Source organism: Piliocolobus tephrosceles, chromosome 10 (assembly GCF_002776525.5).
Source record: "Piliocolobus tephrosceles isolate RC106 chromosome 10, ASM277652v3, whole genome shotgun sequence".
Taxonomy (NCBI): Eukaryota; Metazoa; Chordata; class Mammalia; order Primates; family Cercopithecidae; genus Piliocolobus; species Piliocolobus tephrosceles.
The window spans coordinates 90,175,479-90,195,620 of record NC_045443.1 but is presented as its reverse complement, the minus strand read 5'-3'; the positions used below and the strand labels follow the sequence as shown (position 1 = coordinate 90,195,620).

The window sequence follows — 20,142 nt, the reverse complement described above, 5'->3', positions numbered from 1 at the left end:
GAGTTCTAATTTGATTGCACTGTGGTCTGAGAGACAGTTTGTTGTGATTTCTGTTCTTGTACATTTGCTGAGGCATGCTTTACTTCCAATTATGTGGTCAATTTTAGAATAAGTGCGATATGCTGAGAAGAATGTATATTTTGTTGATTTGGGGTGGAGATTTCTGTAGATGTCTGTTAGGTCTGCTTGTTGCAGAGCTGAGTTCAGGTCCTGGATATCCTTGTTAATCTTCTGTCTCATTGATCTGTCTGATATTGACAGTGGGGTGTTAAAGTCTCCCATTATTATTGTGTGGGAGTCTAGGTCTCTTTCTAGGTCTCCAAGGACTTACTTTATGAATCTGGGTGCTCCTGTATTGGGTGCATATATATTTAAGATAGTTAACTCTTCTTGTTGAACTGATGCCTTTACCATTATGTAGTGGCCTTCTTTGTCTCTTTTGATCTTTGATAGTTTAAAGCCTGTTTTATCAGAGACTAGGATTGTAACCCCTGGTTTTTTTGCTTTCCATTTGCTTGGTAGATCTTCCTCCATCCCTTTATTTTGAGCCTATATGTGTCTTTGCATGTGAGATGGGTCTCTTGAATACAGCACACTGATGGGTCTTGACTCTTTATCCAATTTGCCAGTCTGTGTCTTTTAATTGGGGGCATTTAGCCCATTTACATTTAAGGTTAATATTGTTATGTGTGAATTTGATCCTGTCATTATGGTGTTCGCTGGTTATTTTGCCATTAATTGATGCAGTTTCTTCATAGCATTAATGGTCTACAGTTTGGCCTGTTTTTGCTGTGGCTGGTACCAGCTTCCTTTCCATGTATAGTGCTTCCTTCAGGAGCTCTTGTAAGGCAGGCCTGGTGGTGACAAAATCTCTCAGCATTTGCTTGTCTGTAAAGGTTTTTATTTCTCCTTCACTTATGAAGCCTAGTTTGGCTGGATATAAAACTCTGGGTTGAAAATTCTTTTCTTTAAGAATGTTGATTATTGGCCCCCACTCTCTTCTGGCTCATAGGGTTTATGCCGAGAGATCCGCTGTTTGTCTGATGGGCTTTCCTTTGTGGGTAACCCGACATTTCTCTCTGGCTGCCCTTAACATTTTTTCCTTCATTTCAACCTTGGTGAATCTGACAATTTTATGTGTCTTGGGGTTGCTCTTCTCAAGGAGTATCTTTGTGGTGTTCTCTGTATTTCCTGAAGTTGAATGTTGTCCTGCCTTGCTATGTTGGGGAAGTTCTCCTCGATAATATCCTGAAGAGTGTTTTCCAATTTGGTTCCATTCTCCCCATCACTTTCAGGTATACCAATCAAATGTAGATTTGGTCTTTTCACAAGTCCATATTTCTTGCCAGCTTTGTTCGTTTCTTTTTAGTCTAACTGTGTCTTCTTGCTTTATTTCATTAATTTGATCTTCAGTCACTGATACCCTTTCTTCCACTTGATCGAATTGGCTATTGAAGCTTGTGCATGCATTGCGAAGTTCTCGTGCCATGGTTTTCAGCTCCATCAGGTCATTTAGGGTCTTCTCTACACTGTTTATTCTAGTTAGCCATTCGTCTAATCTTTTTTCAAGGTTTTTGGCTTGCTTGCAATGGATTTGAACATCCTCCTTTAGCTCAGAGAAGTTTGTTATTAAGACGTAGGCCTTCTGAAGCCTACGTCTGTCAACTCGTCAAAGTCATTCTCCATCCAGTTTTGTTCCATTGCTGGTAAGGAGCTGCAATCCTTTGGAGGAGAAGAGGCACTCTGATTTTTAGAATTTTCACCTTTTCTGCTCTGGTTTCTCCCCATCTTTGTGGTTTTATCTACCTTTGGTCTTTGATGTTGGTGACCTACAGATGGGGTTTTGGTGTAGATGACCTTTTTGATGATGTTGATGCTATTCCTTTCTGTTTGTTAGTTTTCCTTCTAACAGTCAGGTCCCTCAGCTGCAGGTCTGTTGGAGTTTGCTGGAGTTCCACTCTAGACCCTGTTTGCCTGGGTGTCACCAGTGGAGGCTGCAGAACAGTGAATATTGCAGAACAGCAAATATTGCTGCCTGATCCTTCCTCTGAAAGGTTTATCCCAGAGGGGCAGCCACCTATATGAGGTATCTGTCAGCCCATACTGGGAGTTGTCTCCCAGTTAGGCTACTTGGGGGTCAGGGACCCACTTGAGGAGGCAGTCTCTCCATTCTTAGAGCTCATACGCCATCCTGGGAGAACCATTGCTCCCTTCAGAGCTGTCAGATGGGGAAATTTAAGTCTGCAGAAGTTGTCTGCTGCCTTTTGTTTAGCTATGCCCTGCCCACAGAGGTGGAGTCTAGAGGCAGTAGGGCTTGTTGAGCCATGGTGAGCTCTGCCCAGTTCAAGCTTCCCAGCCACTTCGTTTACCTACTCAAGCCTCAGCAATGGCAGGCCCCCCTCCCCAAGCCAGACTCGGAAGTAGCAGCTTTTTGATGCTCATGGCTGCTGTCAGGAATCCAGATTTCTGCTTACTATAGATATGTCAGTCATTCGAGTTTAGACATCAGGAAGATACATGGATATAAGAATCCAGAGTTCAGATGGAAAGGTTGCAGTTAGAGCAGTTAGAGACATAAATTTGGGAGTCAGTTGTAAAGAAGATCTTTAAAGCCTGGGACTAGTTGAGATCTGATTTTCTTTTCTTTTCTTTTCTTTTTTTTTTTGAGATGGTGACTCTCTATCACCCAGGATGGAGTGCAGTGGTGTGATCGTGGCTCACTGAAACAACCGCCTCCTGGGTTCAGGCAATTCTGCTGCCTTAGCCTCCTGCGTAGCTGGGATTACAGGTGCATGCCACCACACCTGGCTAATTTTTGTATTTTTAGTAGAGGCGGGGTTTCACCATGTTGGTCAGGCTGGTCTTGAACTCCTGACCTCAAGTGATCACCCACCTCGGCCTTCCAAAGTATTGGGATTACAGGCGTGAGCCATCATGTCTGGCCTTGTTGAGATCTTCTAAGGAGAGAGTGTATGGATTAAAAGAGGGTCAGCAATAGAACTTTGGGGTGTCTCAACATTCACAGAAGTAGCAGAGGAAAAGGAGCTAGTAAAAGATTTTGAGAAGTTATGACCAGTAAGGTAGGAAGAGAACGTAAAATATAAGGTGACCAGTAAGGTAGGAAGAGAACCTAAAATATAAGGTACCTTAGAAACCAGTTGAAGAAAGTGTTTCTAGAAGGAGACATAATCAACTGTATCAGGTACAACTGAGAGGTCAAGTGAGGTGTTGACAAGGATAAGAATATAGGATTTTGGAACATGGCAGTTACTAATGACTTCAACATTGATTTTATTGGAGTAGTGTATTTTGAAAGTCAAATAACTATTTTCATACTATGCGTATGTATATGTTTTAACTATGTCATAATTTGTGCATATCTCCTGAATCTTCTTGAAGACTAAAGACAAGTTTAGAGTTTACAGGAGCTTTAAAACTTTGTGAGATTTTCTTTTTCTGCCTTGATATTAATTAAGATGACTTGTAGAAATTTCTTGTTATTCTTGCATTTCCAAGAGTAGAAACTATATATTAATACTTCAACAAAGTAATGGCTTCTTACTTTCTTTCATGTACAAGTTTCCCTTAGTTCCACCTTAAATTATGTCAGCTGAGGCACCTAGCACTGCATGTTCCCTTAGAATGTAGTTGTTACTCTTTCTCCTGACACCTGATAGTACTTCCCAGTGAAATGCCTTTAAAAAAAAAATTAATTACTTTTGTATTTTATGGTTTTTAACTTGAGACTTGTTAAGATTTTGTAATTCTTTGACTTTATAAGTAATTTACCCCATTGTGGTAGAATTTTGAGGCATAAGTACAGTTCATCTTATTGTTTGGAATTTTCTTCTAGGTGTCTGGATTTTACTTTATATTTGTAGTTGGTTTTTGGAATGCATACTGTTTTAAATAACTATTGTATGTTTCAGACAGAGCTTGAGAATAAACTACAGCAGCAGTTAACACAGGCAGCCCAGGAACTTGCTGCAGAGAAAGAGAAAATATCAGTATTACAAAACAACTATGAAAAAAGTCAGGAAACTTTCAAACAGCTTCAATCTGATTTCTATGGGAAGGAATCTGAACTTCTAGCCACCAGGCAAGATCTTAAGGTATAGTAAACTATACTGTACCATAAAATCTCAGTAAGTTTTATATTTATTTATTTATTTATTTATTTATTTATTTATTTATTTATTTATTTTTTCTGTTGTCTGATCTCCTTTATTTTTTATTTATTATTTATTTATTTATTTATTTATTTATTTATTATTATACTTTAAGTTCTAGAGTACATGTGCATAACGTGCAGGTTTGTTACATATGTATACTTGTGCCATGTTGGTGTGCTGCACCCATCAACTCGTCAGCACCCATCAATTCATCATTTATATCATGTATAACTCCCAATGCAATCCCTCCCCCCTCCCCCCTACCCCCTCCCCATGATAGGCCCCAGTGTGTGATGTTCCCCTTCCCGAGTCCAAGTGAGCTCGTTGTTCAGTTCCCACCTATGAGTGAGAACATGCGATGTTTGGTTTTCTGTTCTTGTGATAGTTTGCTAAGAATGATGGTTGAATCCAAATGGGCAAGGAAATGTTAGTCAAGATCTTAAGGTATAGTAAACTATACTGTACCATAAAATCTCAGTAAGTTTTAAAGACATTTATTAAATGATCTATTTGAATCCAAATGGGCAAGGAAATGTTAGTATTTGTGGAATAGTATGCTGTTTTCTGTTAAATTATTTTTGTATTAGCATGCTTTAAAAAATTGTTTTATATTGTAATGAAATAATGATATACATAAATGTGGGTATTTAAAAATGACATATTTGTAATAGTAAGATAATTTGGATATATCTTCATTGTGACACTGTTAACTTATGTAAATATTATGCTGTCTTTATGTGCAAATAACGTTAAAGATAGGCTGCTGTTAAGTTCTAAATATAAACCGCTTGTGAAAAAATGCAAGCAATTTTACCATTGCTTGTCAGGCAATTCTGACTTTAGTTATAATATTTGTCAAGTTCTCAATATTACTGGATTGCCTAATGATTGAAATTAGGAGATTATAGCTCAAAATAAACTTACTCTTAATTATATAACAATGTATAGAAATTTTGCCTTTGGTAACATTATTTGATTAGATAAAGTATCAAGTTTATTAAATTTAAGGATAATGGGAAAAGGGTAAACAATTTTTAGGTCACAGGAAAGTACTAGTTTTCTAAGGAAAATTGAATATTTGTGTTCTCTCACAGAAGGTTCAGCCAGTTTTTTTTCCTCTCTCTCTTTTTCTTAAGGGGAAATGCTTTCTCTGTTTCTTTCCTATGTTTGGGATTTTTGTTTATTTAATATAAAGTGCATATTGCAAAATTCTGAGAATGAAAGAATATTAAAATGTTTTATTTAGATAGAGAGCATACATTTTATCCATAGGCTGTTATAGGGAATTATGAAGGAGGTGGGACTTGATTAGGTCCTGAATTTGAATACATAGAGACTCCTGAGAAAGGTCATTTTATTCAGGGGCACATTTGAGAAAAGGTACCGTAGTAAGAATGAGTAAAGCGAGCACATAGTTAGCATAATTGCCTTGCTGGCATACTAGTTTATGTTTGGAATTAAGGTTTAAAAGCTTGGCTCTAAATTGTGAAGTATCTTAGATGCCTAGCAAAGATGATTGGATTTTTATATTTGAGGGGAAAAAGTGAAAAGTCTAAATAGAGGAGTAAAATGAAGAAAATAGTACTTTAGAAAATAACCTGGTAGTGGCTTGCAGACAGCTTGGATTGGACCTGGGATAGACTAGTGGTGGAGAGATGAGTTAAGAGGTTACTTTCTTTCTCCATAAATTCTAATAGTTGAAGTATAAGTTGATTAGAATGAACGTGAAACAGGATGAAATAGAGATTAATGGGAGAGAGAGAAGAAACAAAAGGACTGAACCCATACCTGGCTGCAAGGATTTGACAAAGAGATAGGAAATTGGGTAAAATAATTTTCACTGTGCCAGTAGAATATCTATATATCTATCTATGTATCTATGTATCTATCTATGTGGAGGTAAAAATTAGCAATAGTTGTTATTAAGAAAAAATACCACACAAGATTTAGGTAGTGTTAAATTATTATTATTTGTCCTTACAACACTATTTAAAGTATTGAAAGTCAAGGAAGCTTTGTGGAAGAGTTTGGGCTTAGCCTAAAAACAGTGAGGAACCACTAAAGGGAGTTATTTACATTTGTATTTTAGGCAAATGACTCACTGCAGATTGAGGAATGAGAAACAGGGCTGAATGTGAAGACCAGAAAGGAGACTTTGCAGTAGTCTAAGTGCAAGATGATGGTGGTGTGGGCGGGTAATAGCAAGGATGGAGAAAAGTGCATGAATTTGAAGATATTTAAGTGAGAGAAGAGATGAAACTTAATGATTGATTAGAAGAGTCTTATAGAAATCACACTCTTTCCATATGGATTTCATTTACCCAAAGCATAAGCTAGTAACAGGAACAAACATTAAATCATCAATGTTAGTTGATTTGATTGATATTCTTTCATTAAGCCAGCAATTTTTATTATGCTTGAAAGCTATGTTGTGTACTAATAATTTCATACATGAAAGAGTAACTCAAATGTAAATATGGGCAAAAAGAGAAAGCTGAGGGACAAGGCTGCCATAGAGTTTTACAACTTATTAAGAGACCTTGGATAGATCCTATATTCCAAAGCTTTCTTTTGCCAAAGAGAGCAGGCCCAGTGCTTCCTTTTGCAGAGAAGACAGGACTACTGCTATACAATAACAGAACCATGGTTAAATCTTAGTTCTGATTCAAAGTCTGCCATTCTTTCATCATTTCACTAGAATTTTTTATACAAAATAAAAGATTGTTAAATGTTATATAAATGCTTTTAAAATGAGAAGTGTATGAACTACTTAGGAAGTTAATTTTTTTTTAATGGTAAATTCCTAGGGAAGTTCAGATATTTATAGACTTAGATAAGAGATGGCTATCAGTTATTATTTTTCTTTTGCTTCAGTGATGTTGTATGGTCTTGTATATAAGAGAGAGAAGAGGAGAGATTCAGAGCCTTGTAACATGACACCCACCTATGTCAACGCTATCTACCATGGGTTGGCAGTGCACAGCATGGGCTAACAGTGTCCATTCTAGACACCATTAAAGTGAAAGGTAGCCTGACCTGATCTATGCCTTTAACCCCATCTGCTGGATTACTTATGGAGTACTTAAGTTTGTTGACTGGATGTTTCGGATTGGTTATGCTATGCACTACTCTGTGTTGTCCAGGAAAAGTAGGGGTAGAATTTAGCTGTAAAATTTATACGCTGAGTGAAGTGAAAATTCTAAGATAATAGATTTAGAATTAAATGTAAATCTTCTTAGCCTAGTACTCTCTCTATATCATTGCATCAGAAATCAAGTAAAAACAACTAAAAATATGAAGGTTTTTTTTTTTTTTTTTTTTTAAGAAAGAATGGGAAAACTTGCTGAATAGACAAAAACAATAGCTACCATAGAACACTGCAGAAATCATTTGTTTACTGGGGTACTATAATGTGATTGGCATAATCAGGGTCAAGGTTGGTATTTGATCCATTTAGGGATTTGCCTATTCAAGAGGTGTAGATGGGTTAAAGATAGTCCCAACAAAACCATGGAATGGAAGATGGGGTTCTCTGAGGGAAGAGATGCTGAACAGATGAAATAATATGCAATATTATTATAATTTGCAATAAGAAAGATGAAAAGAACATATAAAATGCATGACAATATAAATGTTCATCTATGTCATTGAATGACAAATGAAAGTTCAGAGGCAGGGGAAAACAGTATGTCTTGGCATCTTCAGAAAAGATTTCATGGAGCAGTCTAAATTTTGAGCTTGACTTTAAAAAATAAGTCACTGGGTTTAGTGAGTTTACAATTTTATAGGCTGTTATTTAAACCATGGGCTTTTTGGAAATCTTGTGGTTAGAGGTTAGGGGTGCTTTCCAGACTCTAACAAGCCTTGGTATTTTTAAACATTAGATCATGATCTCTATTAACTAATTATAGTTGTTGTAGACTGTTTGAACTGGACTTTGTCAACTTTTCTCCTTTTTTATGTGAAATCACTCTCACCTTTGTGACACATAGGTCAGTTCCCACATGTTGTATAGAGCTTTCTGTAAACCCCAATCCACAGCGTCTCACACTGTTTTTCTGTGCATTTGGCACATAGAGTATACCCTCCTGCCCTGCATAGCTTCCATTTTACATGCCTGTTCTGCTTTTTGGGCAATGTACTCAATTCCCTTAAGACAGAGACCAGCTTGTACCCTCCTGTTCTGTCTTAGCAGTGTTCTCAATTAATGGTTAGCTGCCTGATTAGTAAAGAACTAGCTGACATTAATTCTTTCCTGAAAAAAGCCTCAAGGGGTTTAGTGTTCTACTGGCAGTCATTGAAAATTAAGATTTAATTTATATCAGAAAGATATAACTGGGTTACTGGTAAGAAGTAAACTGTCTTTTTCAGGAAGCTTAAGAATCCTCATAAGTAAGATCTTTGTTTATTTCATTTTTTTTTTAGCTGAATACTTGCTGTATACAAGCCTACTCAGCAGGGATCCTTTCATAAATTACGTTTTCTGCCTCCTTTTCAAAGGAACTCTACCTCTAGATTAAGAAAGATCAGCTTTTTCCAGATCTGATGAAAGAGATCAATTGGATTTCTTACCCTGCTGATTCTTCGCAGTAGCAGCTGAGAGTGGCAAGGTTCTTACCATACCCATTACCTACCTGTTACCATATTTATCCCCAAATGAAATGTAATGAGTGAAAAATCTTCCCCTTTCCCCAACTTCTTCTTCTCAAAATACTTGGGCTTTAAAACAGTCAACAACTGTGGACTATGTTAAATGACAATCACTGCTTCTACGATATAGATGAGAAGAGAATAGTGTGCCTTCTCAGGATACAGCCTCAGATGTTTGGCTGAATTTTCTCTTTTCGTTGACTTGATCAGGTTGTCAACTGTGAAGTAGTTATTTTTATTCTGTGACAAAATAATCCTTCCTATTTGTTTCAGGAAAAACTCTCTCAAATTGTGTTTTTCCTCTACTCTAACACCACAACAATTATCAACACGGAAGACTTCTGTGACCAAACATAGGGGGATTTTCCCATACACACGCCAAGAAGCAGACACCAACTGGGTGTCTTCCAATTCAATTCCGACACTATTTCCCTAGAGATAGTGTCAAATCCCACAGATTGGGGGCTCAATCCCCAAGACTGCTCCCTACAACTCCAAACACCAATCATAAATCCAGGCTTCCAGAACTTCTGACCAACCAGCTGGTTTCAAGTTGGGGTTTTCATGACACCCTCTTTGGGTTCAATTAGTTTTCTGGAACAGCTCACAGAACTCAGGGAAAACTTATTTACATTTACTGATTTATTATAAAGGTAATTTATATAAAATTTACTGATTTATTACATTTACTGATATATTATAAACTGATTTATTACAGAGAATTCAGATGAAGAGATGTGTAGGGCGATATGGGGGAAGGGGCACGGAGCTTCCATGCCCTCCCTGGGCACACCACCCTCCAGGAACCTCCATATGTTCAGCTATCTAGAAGTTCCCCAAACCCAGTCCTCTTGGATTTTTATGGAAGCATTCTTTAACCCAGGGTATGAGGCAGGACCCTCTCAGGGAAGAGTCTTAAGACCCACAATCAGAAAGTGGGATGGGGAAGAAGATTAGAGGCCTGCCTAGGGACCAGTGGAAGGAGGGCAGGAGAGGAGATTCTGTTTCCTGAGGCCTAACATACCCAACATTGTAACAAAAAACCGTAACAAAGGACATGGGAGTTTTGATTCAGGAACCCTGGACAAAAACCACTATGTCATAACACCATACAATTTATGACTATTTTTAGCATGTCAAGGGACATCATAGAACCTACCAAATGTATATGTATGCATAATGAAGCATTTAATTATATCTCTTTTAAAATTGTTTTCTTTCACATTGCCTTATGACTTTAACCATATATATGTTCTCTGAATGTATCTGATATGGTCCCTACTTACTTGGTATTCTTTCATATCAACTAGCCAGTATTGAAGATGTGATCAACATTCAGCAAATACTTTAAATATTTATTAGTAAATAGATTATTTTTAGAGGGTTTGGAATTGCTTCCATTTTACCAAATATTTTATATTATAAATGTTTTCTGTAAGCAAGAGAGTTAATATTTTAGAATTCTTTCTCTTTTACCTGGTCTTACTGATGGGTATAATATGCTATTTTTTTTAGTATATTGCTTTGTACAGTGTTTATGTTAACTTATGTTTCTGTTGAATTTACTAAAAACATGGCATATAATAATTTGGGAAAATTGTTTTTGTAAGTCCATAGAAGAGAAGCTTTCTCTAGCACAGGAGGACTTGATTTCAAACAGAAATCAAATTGGAAATCAAAATAAATTGATTCAAGAACTGAAGACTGCCAAGGCTACATTGGAGCAGGATTCAGCAAAGAAAGAACAGCAATTGCAGGAGCGATATAAAGCACTACAAGACATTCAGAAAGAAAAGGTATTGCATATTTCTGACCTAAATCTACAATCTTAGAGTTACAATTGTCTTAGAGATCATCCAGTCAAACCTCTTATTCAGTACTTATAAGCATCATCCTTATTTTCAACAGCTCTCTCAGAGGGACCTCTAGTTTCTGACACTTTTGATCATTGGGATTTTAATGCTAGGAAGTACTTCTTAATGGCCTCCTTGTTATTTCTACCCCTTTTTCTTACTGCCCTTTTTAGTTTTACAAACAAATCAATTTTTCACACCATAGATCCTTGGTTATTTCAGGAAAGATAATATAGTTCCTCAACTATTTCTCATGTAACGTATTATCCTTTAGATGGGTGAATGAGATAATAAAAGATCTAGAAATAATTCTTAAGTGTGTTAAGAATTCTTAAAATTAAGAACCAGAGTGTCTCAGGAGTTTATTAAGTTACAAAGTTGAAATCATTCGTTTATTAATATATGACCAGTACATTTTAAAAATCACTTTAAATTCTATATGAAAGAAAAATTCAGATCCTAGGAAAGAGTTTATTTTTTGTTTTATAGTTGAAATCATACATTCCTATTAGCTGACAGGATATTACTCTGCAGTGTATAATCCCCAAAATTCTTGGTATATTCTGAGTGGTTCAGTTCCTGAAATTTAATTTAAAAATGTTTTGTGGGTGTGGTGATGGTGAAGCTGGAATGAAATTCATGATTTGTGCTTCAGGTTTAGAGAATTCTGACAGAACTATTGTTCATAAGGCCAGGTTTGATGGCTCATGCCTATTATCCCAGCACTCCCAGAGGCCAAGGAGGAAGGATTGCTTGAGCCCAGGAGTTCAAGATCAGCCTGGGCAACATAGTGAGACCTTGTCTCTATTAAAAAAAAAAAAAATTAGCCGGGCATGGTGGTGCACGCCTACTCGGGAGACTGAGGTGGGAGGATAGCTTGAGCCTGGGAGGTCAAGGCTGCAATGAGTGAGCCATCATCTTACCACTGCACTCCAGCCTGGGTGATAGAATGAGACCCTGTTTCAAAAATAAAAAGAACTGTTGTTTATAGGAGTTTAGTTGTGAGAGCTTTACATCAGACAGACTTGCTTTGGTTTTGGCTCTACCTCTGATAGATTATTTCATGTCTCCTAAACCTTTGTTTCCTCACCTAGAAAATGGAGATTTAGAAATCTACATATAGTAGAGATTAACTGAGATAATATGTAGTGCTCCTAACTAGATACCTTATATAAAGATAGTGATAGTAATAAAATAGGAGTTATAAGAGTAAGAATGGTAGTTTTGGCTAAATTTTACAGCATCATTACTCTGACCAGGTACTCTTTATCTCACAATATTAACTATAACTATTTAATCTTTACAATTATCTTATTATTATTGTTCACACTGTATAAATAAGGAAACAGGCAAGAAACAAGCGAGGGTGAGTAATTGGCCCAAGTTAGGTAGAAAGGGGCAGGAGCCAGTGTCATCAATAGTAGCAGTCATTTTTATTACACCCATTTTCATTTAAGCATTTGCTTTAAAATTATTTTAAAATATATCATTTTTCTACAGTCACTGAAAGAAAAAGAACTAGTAAATGAAAAATCTAAATTGGCAGAGATAGAAGAAATTAAATGTAGACAAGAAAAAGAAATTACTAAACTAAATGAAGAACTCAAGTCCCACAAACAAGAAAGCATAAAGGTATGTTAAGATAATCATTTTTCCTGCCTTCTGTGTTATATTGTTCTTTGAAGAAATATATATACAAATACATATTTATTTATTTGTTGAGAACTTGCTGTGTGCTAGGCAAATTGTTCCGTTGTTTCTGACAAATACTCTTGCCAGAGTGCTTTTGTATTGCATAATACCTGTAAACATATTGAAATTGTTACATTTGTTTTCACATTACCGATGAAGCAAAGTAACCCTAAGAGTTTGGATCTCATTGAAATGATAATCAAGAGATGAATTGATTTAGAAAATTATGCTCACGAGTAGTAAATTTCAAAATATGAAAGAGTTTAGAAGTAAAATTTAAAGGGATTGTTTATTCAATTATTTTTCTTCCTAAAGTCCTTTCATAATCTGTTATTTTTAACATTTTACCTGTTATAAGCATAGATAGGGTACCCATTGAAGAAAACTAATTGTTTATTATTTACTTTGTAAAATACTAATTTCTTAAAAAAGGTTAGATTCTTGAGAGCACTCGTAATGCCCTTTGTGTCTGTTAGCATAGTTATCATTTTGGTTTTTAATTAATTATCCCTTTATGTTCCTCTGTCCTCTAGAATGCAACTTCCTTAAATCAGGGAATGTGTATAATTCATCTTTATGTTATGTCCCCAGAACCTAACTCAATGTGTGATAACTAAATGATGATCAGTAAATGTTAAGTGAGGAAAGGCAAAATAGAGAGTACAGTTTGTTTTCTTTCTCCACATAATCAAAACGTATACATTTTTTGTCACCTGGATTTAAATGATTGTTGAGCAGGACGTATAATCTTGCATCTTTTTAACCAACTGTTTAAAATACTGAACTTTTAAGAATTTCGTAAGTGGGTAAAACCTGTATTCAATCTATTGTGATAAATTGCATAAATGTTAGCTACATTTTGAAATATTTACTATGAAGGATGGTTTATTTTTGGCCCTACTTTTTCAACAGGAGATAACAAATCTTAAGGATGCTAAACAGCTTCTAATTCAGCAGAAATTAGAACTTCAAGGAAAAGCAGACTCCCTGAAGGCGGCTGTTGAACAGGAGAAGAGAAATCAGCAGATACTAAAAGACCAGGTGAAAAAGGAAGAAGAGGAACTGAAGAAAGAATTTATTGAGAAAGAAGCTAAGTTGGTCAGTGAGTTAATCAGGGGAAGTATATTTTGCAGTAGAGCTTTAAATCAATCCAGTGAGAGGACTATTCTACTTATGAGATCTGATTAAAATGCTTTCCTAACATTTTAGTTTTTGATTAAGAAAGGAGATCTTATTTGTTTAAATAGCTGACATATGGTTGGAAATATTTTACCCTGTAACCATATTTCTGTCTATATAAGTGAACACTGAAATGAAATAAAATTTAAAAAACTTTTTTTTTTTTTTTTGAAGTGTCAGAAACCAAATAACCGCACAACTATGTAGATCTGGTAAATGGTGTGAATGTTAGTCATGTGAAACCTATTTGTTGGGTCAAAGCGAATGTTGATAAGGGGGAGCGGAAACTTGAGTTTGAAATTATGATGAACAAAGTCTGCTTTTCCTTTCCTAAGTTGCACATGCCAGATGGGAAGCATCTGGCTTTCCTCTATTGAATTAAGTCCAAATATGCCCAGATAACTTGGCCACTGAATGTTTTAGTTGAAGAGTTTCAATTTTAACTTCAAACAGTCATTTGAAGGTTTCATAATGGTTTTTGGCAGACTGATAGAGAAAAGAAAGCATATGGAATTGGGAGGAATAAGGAAATTTCAGCTTTGTCTCTAGGGCACCTTGCTATCCCTAACCATATGTGTCTTTCCTGCTCTGGTGGAGAAAAAGATCTCATATTGTGTCACTTTAGCTCACTATTATGATGGTCACTATCCATCATTTCAGCATTTTGACCTTTGAGCCAATTCGTATTACATAGATGCTTGTGGAATCAGTTTTATTAATGTGTAATGAAATATGTTCTCCTGCCTCCATTCCCAAAGAAGCAATAGTATTTATATTGCCAGTATTTTAAATTTAATAAATCACATTATTTTGTACTACTTTTGTAATAGATTTCCCCCCACTTTTCCTTTTTTTCAGCATTCTGAAATAAAAGAAAAGGAAGTAGGAATGAAGAAGCATGAAGAAAATGAGGCTAAACTTACCATGCAGATTACAGCATTAAATGAAAACTTAGGCACTGTGAAGAAGGAGTGGCAATCTAGTCAACGGAGAGTTAGTGAGCTCGAGAAACAAACGGATGACTTACGGGGTGAAATTGCAGTATTAGAAGCAACGGTTCAGAATAATCAAGATGAAAGGAGAGCACTACTGGAAAGGTGATTGATATCTAGTAAAATTAAGTTTATTTCCATTGTAAGTGATAAAAAGATTGTCATATTCCATAGTTTTTAAAAATAGAAGAATCTTGAGAAAAGTGCATAAGTCTCTATAGGTATTTAAGTAGCCATTTAAAAATTAATCTATAAAACAATCAGATAGTCAAAATTAATGTATTATATATTTTAAATTACTAAAGTAGTCCATTATCTATACCCTAGAAGGGTCTTTAATGATTTTCTAAAAAATTACCTCTTTGCAATCTATTCCAGATGTCTTAAAGGAGAAGGTGAAATAGAAAAGCTTCAAACCAAAGTATTAGAATTGCAAAGAAAGCTGGATAATACAACTGCAGCAGTGCAGGAGCTGGGCAGAGAAAACCAGTCACTTCAGGTCAGTCAACTATGGATATGAGGCAGTTTTTTAGTCTAGAATTGACTTATTAGTGAAAAGCATATTTTTAACTTTTAAATCTCATGTTTTATAAATACTTTCAAATAGCTACTGTCTGTTTAGCAGTATTGTAGGTTTTATGGATACTTAAATATAAAAGTAAAGAACTTGTTTCAGAGACCTCAGAGATTCATTAGGAAGCCATGTCATTCATGAATTGTTAGTATACGGGAAGAACTACAAAATTCAAGAATACCAAAGAATATATGAGTCCGTATGTTTTAAAGAAGTGATCTGAATATATGCTCAGAGTTACCAGGAAAGATTCATGATTATGTTTAGAATGGATTGGAAATCAGCAAAGGTTAGCAAGATGTTTCAGGAATAAAATTCTATGAATTTTATTTGGTCATTCAGATTTATGAATATAGCTACTTTTGACAATAGAAGCTGACCAGTGTATTTCTGATTTTTTAAAATTTTATTTCATGGGTCATATTGTCAAAATTTCATAGAACTCTGGCAGCAAGTTAGAAATAATCTAGCATTCTTTAAAATGTTGAGTACTATAATAAATATGTCGATACTTTTTTGAAAAACAGATCAAACATACACAAGCATTGAATAGAAAGTGGGCCGAAGACAATGAAGTACAAAACTGTATGGCCTGTGGGAAAGGCTTTTCAGTAACAGTGAGACGGGTAAATACTTTTGTTCATATAACTATGTTTCTGGATTTCATTTCTCACTGCTAATTAATGTTTTAACCATCAAAATAGTCCTTCATTTGATCTAATAATTTTCTGTTTATCAGTAAACTTTAACAACAACAGAATAACTAAACTTCATGCAGTCTAGCTTCTGTTTAGCATATGTGTTTGAATTTTACTTTTAAATTCAGTCTTTGTCTTCCAACTTAGTTACTGTCTGGAACAATCATTTTCTGAACCAGTGCGCCAACATTAAACTCATGTTTTAGTAATCATTGGGTTCTTTAAAGGAAGAAAAAGCAGAGGTATTTTTAAAATATATTCTAAATACTACCATTGTGTTATGACTTCAGTTTATATTTCTATTGGAGACATTAGTGCCTGAAACATTTGGGAATTAGGAATAGTTTTTCACTGGATAGAGATACTTTATAAACACTTTTTAAATGCCTCCTCTGGTTCTTTTGAGAGTTCCATGATAAATTCTATATAAAATGTTTAGCATAGTATTTGATAAATAGGAAGCATTCAATTTAATTATAACAAAGAGATTAACATATTGAAACATTATATCATTAAATATTTCTAATGCTAATGTACCTTCACAATGTAGTTGGTGGTATTCATGTAGTTTCATAATACTTTTGGTATGTTTTTATTCTTAAAATTGTTTAAATTTTGTCATTTACAGCATCACTGCCGACAGTGTGGAAATATCTTCTGTGCTGAATGTTCAGCCAAAAATGCCTTAACTCCTTCTTCCAAGAAGCCTGTTCGTGTCTGTGATGCATGTTTCAATGACTTGCAAGGATAATGGGTTATCACAACTTCAGAGTAATATTACACTAACATTAGATTTTTAATAAATGTACTTAATAGAGGTCTTGGACTACTATTTGGTTTGGACATTGGTTGCAATACTAGACCAAATAGGAATTAGTATATTTTGGAATGTTATGGATATCAAGTAAAACTCTTCTATTTTTGTGAGACTTGGCCTTATCATCTTTCATTACTTTTTTCCCATTTAGCCCCTGGAATAGCTTTCATGCCAAGTTTAGAATTAGCCAATGAAATGTAAATAAACTTTGGACAGAAAATAGCAATGTATTTTTTTAATATAATTTCATTATTCACAAATGAAGAATGCAATTCCATAGCTTACTTCTTTCTCCTAAATTTAATGTACAAAAATGTACATGGATGATATCACTTGTTGCTGTTTTTGTTGCACAATAGCACATTAATTATATTAAATATTCTCTTTGTGAAGTTATGCACAGAACTGTAACATTTCCTCTACCCTTTTCTCTTATATGTAGGTTCATAGCTCAGTTGCATTGTTATGTTATGAATTTACTACTTGGGTGTTCTCAGTACAGTTATCTTAAAATATGTAGTAACCATGAATTCAAAAATGGTTTTTGTTTTAACAATATTAATTAAATTTTCTTGGGTGGATTTTATAAAAACCGGTGTAAAATCAATTTGCTTACTTATGGTTATCTGGGGTTGTATTTCAAAGAATAGGGTTAATTTTTCTTTTTGTCTTTTTCTGTCTCTTTCTTAAACTCCCACATATTGTCCATTTAGAATCTTAGAAAGCTTCTTACCCTAGCCCTCAGTTGGAGGATGAATAATAAACATTGTATAATGTTCTTATTCTCGGTTTCTTGTAAGTGGGAAGTCTTTTGAGATCAGCCTTCATATCATACCCTTATTTTGTCTCTCTAGCATCTTCAGGAACCTGAGTTTGCTTTTTATATAGATCTGATTTTTTCCTTTATTTGGTTTAGCCTTTTCAAGCATAGGTCAGCTTCATGTATTTGTTTTATAATTTTGCATCTTAAAGCTAGTAACTAATATTGCTGTGGTCTTATTGGTGAAAACAAAATATAAAATGGTAAGAAGACATTAAATATTTTACTTTCTATTCTTATTCCCTATTGGGAAGAATTTTTAAAAGTTGTAAAATTGACTTAAAGTTAAAATGGTTCTGAATTTGGTATTCCATATCAACTGTTCCCAATTTTACTGTTGTGAAATTCCCTTTAAGTAACTAACACCTAGAAATAGAGTGTCACCAAAAACAAATATATTTAGGAATCCCAGAGTTACAATAAAAACTAAAACAGCATGGCTAAGCACCGTAAGGATAATTAAGAATTAGCTTATTTGTATGCTGAACAACGGGATTGAACTTTAATTTAGCATAGTCTTATTAATTTGGAAAATTGTAAAACATCTCAAGAGATAAGTTATTAATATTGGTTTATTAATCTTTCTAGAGAAGAAATGTAGTTATACATTCATTCAGTGCAATCATTTTATAACAGTAGTTAATATTTCATTTATACTAGTTTATAATATACATTTGCTTTCAAATATTCTGAAATGAAATTATATTTATGCTATACCTACAGTGTATGTAAACTGAAAGAGATCACTATGTATTTGTTTAATTATTTAAAAAAAATTTTAAGTAAACCCTGTTGTCATTAGCTATTAAGAACATCGATTAAGTTCCTGGACTTGGATAAACATATATCCTTGAGCATATATAATGAAGAAATACAGTGGCTCTTTATTAAAAATAATAGTTGGATAATATAAACTGAACTATTTATGCAGTTTTATATACTTATAAATCCTTCCAAATAGTTTTACTTCTATAATTTTACATATAAATAACTTAATAAGTGTGCTGGAAAAACACAGATGTTCACAGCACCACTGTTTTTTTTTTTTTTTTTTTTTTTGGAGATAATAAAATTCCATGAGAAATCTGGGTTTGAATATTTGTTCACTTTGTCTCCTAATTGGACACCCTCCAGGCCTTCTGTCTATCTCCCTTTTACCCCCAACATATTCACAAAAAAATTGTAAGACAAGTAACCATAGATAGGTGTTTGAATGATTTTCTCATTTTTATCTAACTAATTTCATTTCATAAGTCCCAAGTAATTTACCTACCATAGACTACGATACTGATAATATAAATGAAACCCAACATTTTTTGCTATGAACTCTCCCCAATTTAATGTGTTTTGAAAACAAAAATTTTAATTTTTTTCCTTTTAATTAAAAAGTCATCTTTGAAGTCCTTATTGGCTGTACATTTTACATGTTTGCTGGTACTATTATTTGTCAGTGAGTTAGAGCTGGCATGTACTGCTCTTGGCTTTAATGAAAAGTACATTGACATAATGTTAGTAAATTCCAAACCCCGGCACAGAATGTGAGTTAAAATTAAGTCTTGCTGGGTTAGTGTACAATAAACTATACCTACAGACTTTTTTTTAATAGAAGACAAAGCTGCTGGTATATGATTTGTTCCTTTGAAGAAAAAATGAGGGAAACAAACACAAAAACCTCAATGCAGTGTATAAATAACATTTTGTTCAACTACCTCTTAATGTGGAATTATCTACTTTAATAGTTTCCTGACAGTAATGTTAAATAGTAACTGCCAAATTTGTTATTTTCCCATCTCTCTTAAAAAGTCTTTATGATTATTTTATATAGTTTTGAGAACTTTAAAGCCACTTTTTTTTAACCTTACATTTGCATAAAAATGTTTAGCTTTTAAGTAGAGAGCAAATTATGATCTTATATTTTGATATTCATGACCTGTTTGACTATAGGAGTTTTTTTAAAAAAATGCACTTTGGCTGTAAAACCATGGATGATTTGATCCATAAAATTTAAATGTGCCACCATTATAGTATTCCTAGACATGAGCTTGATGAATGGTATTCTGTAATTATCACGTGCCACACATTATCGTGTCTTAATTGCCCTTAGCCCGAATTTTAATGATCAATTTGTTATTGTTGCAGATGTGAATATTGTGCATAAACTTACTAAATTGATGTAAAATTGTATAAAATAGAATTAGAAGTCACTAAGTTCTTTCTGTGTAGAAGTAATAAATTTATTGTAACAGTGCAGTTGTGTATATGACATTCTGTAATTTCTTGAACTGGATCATATATTCATAACTTCTGTAGATACTTTTGCATGAACATTTTCTCATTTAGTTTTTGGGTTCATTATTTGTACTGTGTTTACTACTTGTGATCATGTAGTTGTGCCTTATTTTGTGAGAAAGGTTAGCTCAGTAAATACTGCAATTTCTAAACTCAGTGATTGGAAGGTTATTAATTATAAATGTAACTGATAAAGTACACGACAGCATTTAAATCTGTATAAAGAACAGTGGAAGGATCCTTATTGAATTGTTGCTTTTGTTTTTTTAATATGTTTAAATATTATATTAAAAAACATTTCTTTCTAAACTAGTTGTATTCTGTGACTATAAATTGTTTTGTCTAACAAAAGAGAGAACACTATATTAACCATTTTGCATTAATTTATTTACAGAATATTAGGACT

General features: G+C 34.1%; 1 protein-coding gene across 2 annotated transcripts in view; it reads left to right on the top strand.

Moving 5' to 3' along the window:
- EEA1 (early endosome antigen 1) overlaps positions 1-20,048 on the top strand; it is a 176,314-nt gene extending 156,266 nt beyond the window's left edge. For both annotated transcript variants that reach the window (XM_023224244.1, XM_023224179.1), the window contains exons 22-29: positions 3,930-4,112; positions 10,433-10,618; positions 12,176-12,307; positions 13,280-13,465; positions 14,405-14,643; positions 14,917-15,037; positions 15,640-15,738; positions 16,439-20,048. In XM_023224244.1, coding sequence (XP_023080012.1) covers positions 3,930-4,112; positions 10,433-10,618; positions 12,176-12,307; positions 13,280-13,465; positions 14,405-14,643; positions 14,917-15,037; positions 15,640-15,738; positions 16,439-16,561 — 1,269 coding nt within the window. In that variant the 3' untranslated portion in view covers positions 16,562-20,048. The remainder of the gene's footprint in view (positions 1-3,929; positions 4,113-10,432; positions 10,619-12,175; positions 12,308-13,279; positions 13,466-14,404; positions 14,644-14,916; positions 15,038-15,639; positions 15,739-16,438) is intronic.
- Positions 20,049-20,142: the final 94 nt, after the last annotated feature.